Below are 10,110 nucleotides of genomic sequence, written 5' to 3'. Positions count from 1 at the left end.
CAAAATAAATCACGATAACTAATATGTTTATATACATAGAGTTTTGAAGGTTATATTGGTAAAATGACATTTAGTTAAACAGATCAGAATGGTGAAACAAGTTTTGTGAATTGGACATGAACACGACACATTAATTAAACGAGTTAGTTGTGTCAACTTGAATATTATACAAAGCCGTTAAATCTCAACCCATAACCTACTAATTTTGTGTCGTGTTCACGAATTGTGTTCAATTTTATCATGGTAAAAAAAAGACATGATGAGTTTTTGAAAAATGGTTCTTCACTTATCACACTTACCGTCCATCACTTTACTAAATTGTAACAAAAATTGTGGCCTAAACTTTTACTCTATTTTGCTAATTATTTACGAAATTATTCCATAATTTTTGCTACTTTGTCATAAGACCAAATTCACTTTCATTCTCCTATAAATATTTATAGCCATGTACTGTTTTCAAATGTGTTGTACTCCAAATTGCAGCTGTATTCCTGTCCGTAGACGGTTCTGTCGTGTCGTATGGGCATGTATTTTGGTCATGTGGAATATGAAGTAGAAGTACGTGTATTTGGACTTAATACTTCCGGCAGTCAACCCCGGAACAGAAGAGTCAAACTCTCATCTCTCAACTCTCCCATCAAAGCCACTTCCACCATGAGCCACGACTCACGAGACTTAAGGCTTCAAAGCCTTCAAGCTGATATTTATTGGTTTTGGACAAACACCTGGACCTGGACCCTACTTAACCAGCCTGTCCAAACCCACCATTACCGTCACGCCCAGCCAGCCAGACCTATTAATTCCATATTTGCCACGTGCCACACTTCTTTTTTAATTTAATATTACTTTTCTTTAACACGCTACTACACTAGTTCTAGTTATAGTCCCTCACTGTTTCACACTGCAACCGACACCTCCTCTCCCTTACCAAACCCCACACTTTTACTTTAACTCCTCCACAACTTCTAAACAAGCCCCCAAAAAAACAAAACCCAGTGTGTTTATTGACCAAAAAGGAAAAACACAATAACACACAAACTCTGAAACAGTAAAAACTAATAAAGCACACACCAATGACAAATGACCGAACAAAAAGAAAAACACAGGAACACAACCCCATAAACCATATCACACACAATAACCCAGAAGAACTCTCTCTACTGTCTCTCTCTCTTCTGAATCCACCGCACTCTTCGTCCGCCATGGATTTCCACGTCTATGGCGTCTCGAGGCTCGTTTTTATGTCGTCTATTCTCGTCTTCTTCGTCGGAATATGCCTCGCATTGCCGGAAAATCTCAACGCCAGATCGTCCTCTCCGGCGAATAATTCCGGCCAAATAAACTCCAACTCGGTCCTCGTCGCTCTTCTGGACTCGCATTACACTGAGCTCGCCGAGTTGGTCGAGAAGGCCTTGCTGTTGCAGACGCTAGAAGAGACTGTCGGCAAGCACAACATCACAATCTTCGCACCCAGAAATGAAGCTCTGGAACGCGATCTCGACCCTGAGTTCAAGCGCTTTTTGCTCGAGCCTGGTAATCTCAAGTCGCTCCAAAAGCTCTTGATGTTCCACATTATCCCAACTCGGATCGGATCCAACCAGTGGCCAACTCACCCCGAGTCAACTCAACACCACCGCACTCTCTCACACGACCACCTCTTCCTCACCCACCACGAAAAGACCGGAGACAAAACCGTTGACCGCGCGAAGCTCACCCACCCGGATTTCCTGACCCGACCCGACGGAGTCATCCACGGAATCGAACGCTTGCTCATCCCGCAGTCCGTACAAGAAGACTTCAACAAACGCCGTAGCCTCCGCTCAATCTCCGCCGTTAAACCCGAAGGAGCCCCGGAAGTGGACCCGAGAACTCACCGTTTGAAGAAACCGGCACCGCCGGCGAATCCCGGTTCGCCGCCGGCTCTTCCGATCTACGACGCTTTAGCACCAGGCCCATCTCTAGCTCCGGCACCGGCACCGGGACCCGGCGGACCCCACCACCACTTCAACGGCGAAGCCCAAGTAAAAGACTTCATTCACACCCTTCTTCACTACGGTGGGTACAACGAAATGGCTGATATTTTGGTGAACCTAACTTCCTTGGCAACCGAAATGGGTCGGTTAGTTTCGGAGGGCTACGTTTTAACTGTCTTGGCTCCAAACGACGAAGCCATGGCTAAGCTGACGACGGAGCAGTTGAGTGAGCCAGGGGCACCGGAGCAAATAATGTACTACCATTTGGTGCCGGAGTACCAGACGGAGGAGAGTATGTACAATGCGGTGAGGAGGTTTGGGAAAGTAAGGTATGATACGCTGCGTTTGCCGCATAAAGTGGTGGCCCAGGAAGCTGATGGGTCTGTTAAGTTTGGACAAGGTGATGGATCGGCCTATTTGTTCGACCCGGATATTTATACCGATGGCCGGATCTCGGTACAGGGGATCGACGGTGTTTTGTTCCCAGCGGAGGAGGTGGAGCCCAAGAAAACCGCACTGCCCACCAAGGCTGTGTCCAAGCCCAGGAGAGGTATGTGAATTTTTTGTTTTTGTTTTTGTTTTATGGGTCGATAATTAATTAGTTATGACTTAGTGATAAATTAGTGTGAATTTAATTGTTTGATCATTATTTTTAACACTTATGATAGTGATTTAATTGCTATTTATGAAATGTAAGTTCATTCTGTGTTGCTTGTTTGTAAATTTTTGAGTTGCCGACCGGATTTTTGGTATTGCTAGGTGGGGATGATAATTAAAATCAGCAAACTAATCATGAAACACACACTGAAGTGTTATAGAATGTGACAGTTTTTTTTTGGTTATTCTTTTTGGGGTTTAGCTGTAGTGAAGTGAAAGTGAGATATTGTGACTGGGTCAAGATGCTATTGTGGAGTAAAGTATGGGGTAGAAAGAATTGCATATTGGGGGTATTTAATATAATGTGATGTTTGCTTTTGAAGAAAGGAAATGACTTAGACTGGGAGTTTGGAATCTGAGTGTGGAAATTTGGTAGCATGTGAAAGATTGAGGTGCTTAGCATGATGTGAAAGAGACTAGGTTAGTTATTGGATGTGGAATTATTTTTATGTCATTATGGATTGCTTTACGTTAATCATGAGTTTTGAGGTTCACTATTGCTAAGCAGACTTTAAATTTGAACCATGCCAAAACGGAACCTGGCTTGTTATGGTCACTTTGCAATAGTTCATTCACTGTATTTTATCTTTTTAATTTTTTTACATTAGGTTGAAATTTTAAAAATTTTGGAAACATTGGACCGAACAATTCCTTGATATGGCAGTAAATTTGTAAAATAGGATCACCAATCAACTTGGATATAAAAAAAATAATAAAAAAAGACTTTCATTTATATTCTGATAATGAAATTCTACCTGTTTCTCATTCTTTATGAATGTTGATAATATAAAAACTCTTTAGAAGGTATTGAAAATTTAAAATCACTCTTCAGTACAAAGTAAAAATTCTTTCTCAAATTTCTGGTGTGTCATTAGTGTGTTTATTTAAAATATATTTTACACTCCTTGTTGTAAGATAATGCTGAATCACAAATCAAATGGAAAATTTGACCTTGTCAAAAACCCAAAAGAAGTACTAATAAGAAAAAGGGTTTGGGGTGGGTTAATGGATGAGTTAATAAGAAAGTGGGGCCTTAGAATTAGAAAATTGAAAACAGCACAAAACCCAGTTAGTCATGATAATGATGTTTTGTCTTTGGTATCTTTCCTGATTACCTTTTATTTCCAATGACTATTGTATTGCATGACTTTGTATTGACCCAGATAATTAAACATGTATACCTTCTCTTTTAGCTAGCTGCTGGACCTTTTGTAGTTTCTAATTAATCCTGATTGTATATTTTTTCTATTTCCTTAATTTGTTTAACATGGAAAATTTATAGGGTAAATTGCCAAAAAAAAAAAAAACTACTCTACACTATTGCCATTTACCACCTCCCTAAACTTTGGGTAATTGAACAATCAACCTTCTAATTTCACTTTTGCAAATAGCCCCCTGTCAATATTAATATTTATTTTAGTGAAGAAAGTTAACATCATAGGGACTTCACCTTTTGAGTTTTTAGGGGTTTTGAGTGAATCTTGAGTATTTGAGAGGGAAGGTAAAGTCTGTTAGACAGAAAATTTTCTTCAATTCAATGGAAATTAATATCACGGGGGCACTACTTTTGAGTAAAGTTAGGAGATTGATTGCTTAAATTTTTAAGTTTGATGAACGCATTGTAAATCTTGTGATGGTTTATTGTGTTTTTGTGTTTATAATACAAAATTACATTTCGTTGGCTATGGTTTGTTGCGTAGTTATGTAATAATGAACTATTTTTAGATATTTAGGTACCAAAATATATGGACGTTTCAATTTGCGTATTAAGACTTAACCTTAGGTTGATTTTGTAAAAGTTGGCAATAGTTTATGTTTAAATATGAAATACATCCCCTGAAGCAAAGAGTCAGAAAACCATGATTGATGATAATGCCCCGTGCCTAACCTCATTGTACCTAAAAGCATTCTGTCAAGTCTAGCTCACAAAAGTAGGAACTTTTTCCTTTATCTTCTTTTAAATTCATCTTTAGGAAGCTGAAATCACATAAAGAAATTAATCATTTAACTTTGGTTTTCTTGTTGATTTTTATTATTAATTTGGGAGTAGTTGGGTAGGCAGCAACATCTTTCCCATTAATTTCTGCTGAAATAAAAATTGATGAATGCAGGAAAATTGATGGAGGTAGCATGCCGGGTGCTTGGAGCCGTTGGACAGGATTCTCGATTTACCACTTGCCTATGAAAAATTCCCCACTATCCTTTGGCCGACATCACTGAAAAACACTAAGGTTCTAATTTCTCTCACATTCCCTTTATATTCAACCTATGTTACTAAAGGGGTTTTTGGATATCATTAACTTAATTCAAGAGCATATCTTCCTGGCCTCATGTTTACTGTATTCTGTCACTGATGGTTTCTGGTATTTCTAATTGAATTATGTGGTATGTGAGTATGAATCATCTAAAATGCTGTCAGGGTCACTTTACTTGTTCTTCAACATTGATCACAAAGCTAACCATAAAAAAATGTTGATAAAAATATACATAAAAAAAACCCTAGCTAGGTTGTTGCCCAAGACCTCTCACACAGGAAAAGAATATTATCCTTTTGTGGGTCTGTATCTAATACCTAAACATGTGGTTCTTTGCTGATTAATTATACCAAGTTTGTACCATGTATCATTTTATACCCTCTCTCTCTCTCTCTCTCTCTCTCTCTCATATTTTTGAATTGTTGGGCCATAAAATGGTAGTTGGCTAGTAAACAACCTCCCAAGTAAATGACTGATTACCATAAATTTTGTTGAAAGCCATTATTTATTATTATATAGAACTTCAATTAATATGAATTAAACGAAACATGAATGTTATTGATGCAGATGCAACAAGACAAGATTCATAGAAAAGCAAAGGATGTAAAAGTTATGGAATTGGAAGGCAGCTCACCTTGAGTTTGGAACTAGGGGTGACCTGAGTTTGTGGTTTTCCTTTTTTCACTTTTCACTTTTTTCTTTTTCTCTTTTCCCTTTTCTTTTTTTGTGGGTTTGGGTTCCTGAAGAGGTAAAAGAGTTACTCTAGTTTCATATATACCTACTATTTTAGTACATAAGTGTATTTTGTTCTTCATCTAAAAATTTGTTAGGAGGCTGGGTTTATGCCGTGTGTAATCGATCAAGATGGAATGGGCGGAGTATCTTGCACGTTGTCTTCTGCCTGTTGAATAAAACATTTAAACAGGGAAAAATTGTGAAATACAATAAAGAATATAATTCTTTCTGTTATAATGTATCCATGGAAAGTATCTCTCTGCTTTCCTTTTTGCTATTAGTTTTTTTTTTTTACAGAATCAGTTCCTCGCACATGGAATGGTATAAGTTCTGGACCCATCATCAATACCATAAGACTTGCTCATTATTGTATTGAAAAGTTAGTATGCAAAAGCTGGCATGGTGATTTGTGAACCAGCCTAACATTTTTGGTTACCTTACCTGAATCTAAAGTCTTGCTAGAGATAATTTTAGTTCAGCTAGCCGACATGTTGCTGATTATATATATTTTAATACTTCCTGATTAGTATAATATTTTGATTTGACCGAGGTTAGCATTCTTAATATGTACTTACTCTCGGAGATTCTTTAAACAACATTACAACAACCCTAGAGATTAAAAAATATAACAACTGCTTTAAGTAAAAAGTGATATGTGGGTAAAAGCTTGTTGACTCAATGTTTGAATGTATGTAGATGTAGCATTACTCTTAAAAGGTTTGTCTCATTGAACAAAAATTGTAAATCAACAGTGTTCTAAAAACATTTGATAAAAGGTGTACTTCTTGTTAATTTTTGAAACAAAACAACTTGTGAAAGTTATTCGTAAGTGGTAAGATGTAAGTTTAGCTTCAGAAATAAAGTAAAATGATTGCCACCTTGAAGCGGACATGGAGGACTATTATTTGGGTGACTTTAAGATATGGCAAACAGAGTCACTGTGAAATTGATTAGCCCAACTAAACTTCTATAAGCGACCAGCATCATATACATAATTGCATCAAGACAAAAAGGCTTCATATGGGTGACTACTTGTTCCGAGTTTTCTGACTACTCCATTGCAATTTGTGAGTATGATTAGCCAATTAAACTTCTATAAGTAAACATCATCATATACATAATTGCAGTAATACAAAAAAAGGCTTTATATGTGGCCATGAGGGAACCATCCCTAGGCCAAATTGCCTTAGAGTCAGAGGCCTACCATGCCTAGGGATAGAGCAGGTTGGATTGAAATTTAGAATCTTTAGATCTCTAGTGACAAGAATTCTAGTTGGCTTGCCTCTGGGGCATCATCTTGATCATGGCTCAGCTAACTTCATTTTCTCTAGTGGTTATAACAACATGGATAATCTGGGATTGGTTATGGGGAGCAGCAGGAAAAAAAACAAACCAAGATTAAGATTAAAATTTATATTCATTTTGCAAGCCTCAAATTTTACCTTCTCGCATGGTAAAAATTTAGAGATCTTAGAGTGAATTATACAAATTTATTTTTCTCTTTCAATTGATTGTCTTCAGGGAAGTGGGTATTTCCCTCCATTGGTCTCTCATTTACAGGTTAGTTCTGTAGATTCCATTGCTAGCTAGGTTCTTTTATTCTTTTTGTAGTATTTGGTCCTTTTAACTTTTACCTTTTACCTTTGACTTTTTTTTTTGGGGGTGAAAATGTACCTTGGAATTGGGTCACTTCAATAAAATGCAACATAAAATAAAAGATCTTACAAAACAAAAAAGAAATAAATAAGATGACTTGACATAAATTAGGTAACTGCATGTCCAAAGCCATGTAAAAATAGATAATTCTACTAAACTAAGAACATTGAGAGAACAACTATAAACTAATATTGCCAAGAGCCTTGTACAACCGGCATAATATCCTGCATTCAAATGAATCAAATTCCATCTTCCCTGTAGTAACTATTGAAGTAACAAAAAATATAAGAAAATTCTATGCTAAGCAATATCTAAATCAAAGGGAAACCCAGTCTCTGGCAACCAGCTTTCGCCATATATGAAGTTTCTTGCGCTATACTGTTCGACTTCCTCTCGTGAGTTGTATCCTTTATCTTTATCTCTCTGTTCCAAATTAGTCCCAACGCCAAAGTTCTCATGTTCAACATTGTTTGTAGAACCAAGTTGGCCTTGATCATCCCAATCTGACCATCCGTTGGGATGAATCAAATGTCCAATATAAGATTGAATGATTGCTGTTTGATTCACATTTCCAAAAGTTCGTCCAAGAAATATAGTATTACTGGATTTTTTCGACGAAGTGTTATCAGCTGCTGCTCCAATAACAGACTTTTGTATGCTAATACCATTCCCCAAAACTTTTGGGTCCTCATTTCTTCCATCAACAGTTAATATATGCTTTTGATTTAACTGTGGCTCTTTAACCAAAACAAGGCACTCTTGAAACACAGCACTGCCCTTTCCGAAAATGAAGTTCATTGTGCCTTCCACAGAGTGTGTTTTGGTATCCAGTGAAGTTGCACTTATAGAAGGCAACTCTATCTGCAGAAACAGCAAGTGCAACAGCTTGCTTTGTAGGTTTGGCAGTGTTTTCAACGGTTAGTTCTTCAGCAGTGAATCCAAAACGATATATATACAGCTGAAAATAATATCAAAAAGAAAATTATATCTTTAAGGACTGGTGTAGGACCTCCAACCCAAAGAATGTGGAGAATGGCCCAACAAGCCCAAATCAATATATTTGTTATTGAGAGTGGATTTTATAAGGAAGAAATTCAATAAGTCAAGTACATTGCATGATGGATTGGGAACATGTTTAGAAAGATAAGAAAAACACAACTTAAATGGAATTACGATCCTCGGTCAAGTCCGAGAAATGAGTGTTCTTATATTCAATCAAGCCTTTTCTTTTAAGTACAAAGAGTTCTCTATTTGTTTTCTCCCTCTTTTTTATGCCTCCTTTCTCTCCAGAGTCTTTTCCTTATATAGTCTTGTTCTCCTCAATCTCAGCCTTCCACTTGTTGACTATGTAGATGATCTTCTGGATGCTTGTTCCATCAGAGCCTTCCTGAAAAATTTGTATGTAGTTGTAAGGGTAAAAATCACTCTTTAGGCATCACTTCCACAAAAATGCAACTAGTTAGTTAGGTACATAACATTTAATGTGGTGGTGACAGCTTTCTTCTCAGATATTTCTTAGTTCATTATTGACTCTTTTCTCTGAAGCTTATCTTCCAAAATCCAAAGTATGGTTGCCTCTTACACGGTATTCCCTAGGTGGTCGGGCTCTAGACTCCCACATCGCCTCACGAGGAAGTTTGGCTCCTCGAGAGAAATCACTTATTTGTTGTTATCGGCCCTTATCCTCGACCCATCAACCTACATGCCTTTCTCACTGCTTGACCATCTTCGGGCTCCTTTGCATCCTCGGGCGCGACCCACGGCCCAATATTCCTGTTCGACTCTCCTATCCCCACAATATCTTTTCTTACACAAAATTGCCAAAAAATATATATATTGGTCGTTTTGCGACTAAGTATGATAATGAATGGCTAATTTTCTAATTTCCTTCCTTTTTAATATAATATATTGATATTTCAAGTAATTAATAACATATTTGACACAACATGAATCATATCATGAATTAGTTTTTGTAAGATACAACACTTAATAAAAATTATAAATACACACGCGTGCGCGCGCACACACACATATAAGATATATTCAATATAAAAATTTAACAATGTTTATGTGAGGGTAAATGAGCCAGCAAGAGTGTTGGGCCGTAGGCTGTACCCGAGGACAATAGGAGCCCAAGGATGGTCGAACGGTTTAATAGATATTGGGATCAATGAGACAACGACAAGGAAAGATAATAACAAACTGGTGGTATCTCCCGAGAATCTGAGCTACCTCTGGAAAGCGTTGTGGAGGGTTGGAGCCTGACCACCTTGAGAATGCAGTGCTAGAAGTTACCAAGGATAAGTTTTAAGGGAAGAAGCCAACAATAAAGAAAGAAATATCTGGGAAAAATGCTGCTACCACCACATTAAATACTCTGTACCTAATCAATTGGCTGTATTTATGTGAAAATGACACTTGAACAGTGATGTCTCAGTTTACAGCAATTCACAAAACTTCTAGGAAGTTTTGGATGGGACAAGCTTCCAATATATTACCTACAAAATCAACAAGTGGAAGACTATGATGAAAAATGAAAGGACTATATAAGAAAAGGGCCCCCACAAAAAGAGGGGGCTAGTAATCTGGGAAATAAAAAGAAAGAGAGAACATTTTGAACTTAGCTAGATAAGTTTGAGTGAATATAAGAACACCTCATCCTCGGATCTGACCGAGGAGTGTTATTTCTATTAAAACGTGTTTTCTTATCTTCTTGGCACGAATCCAATCCATTAAGGCTCATACTTGATTTGCAGAGTCCTTATCCTGTAAAATTCACTCTCTAACAAATATATTGTTTTGGGCTTGTTGGGTCATCATCCATTGTTGGTGGG

At 37.4% G+C, this 10,110-nt stretch overlaps 1 protein-coding gene across 1 annotated transcript; it reads left to right on the top strand.

Moving 5' to 3' along the window:
* Window positions 1-973: 973 nt before the first annotated feature.
* LOC142607414 (fasciclin-like arabinogalactan protein 17) lies at window positions 974-5,857 on the top strand. The gene is made up of 3 exons (XM_075778903.1): window positions 974-2,523; window positions 4,742-4,861; window positions 5,453-5,857. Exons 1-2 carry the CDS (start codon window positions 1,074-1,076, stop codon window positions 4,813-4,815), a joined length of 1,524 nt encoding a protein of 507 aa, XP_075635018.1. The 5' UTR covers window positions 974-1,073; the 3' UTR covers window positions 4,816-4,861; window positions 5,453-5,857.
* Window positions 5,858-10,110: the final 4,253 nt, after the last annotated feature.

The sequence above is a fragment of the Castanea sativa genome, chromosome 8 (genome assembly GCF_040712315.1).
Source record: "Castanea sativa cultivar Marrone di Chiusa Pesio chromosome 8, ASM4071231v1".
NCBI classification, from domain to species: Eukaryota; Viridiplantae; Streptophyta; class Magnoliopsida; order Fagales; family Fagaceae; genus Castanea; species Castanea sativa.
This window is presented reverse-complemented; position numbering and strand designations above follow the sequence as displayed.

What these genes read in the sequence shown, in the direction of transcription:
- LOC142607414 (XM_075778903.1), top strand. Translation starts at nt 1,074, where the DNA reads ATGACAAATGACCGAACAAAAAGAAAAACACAGGAACACAACCCCATA. An exon ending in TGTGTCCAAGCCCAGGAGAG is followed by an intron (nt 2,524 to 4,741) that starts GTATGTGAATTT and finishes TGATGAATGCAG; the next exon opens with GAAAATTGATGGAGGTAGCA.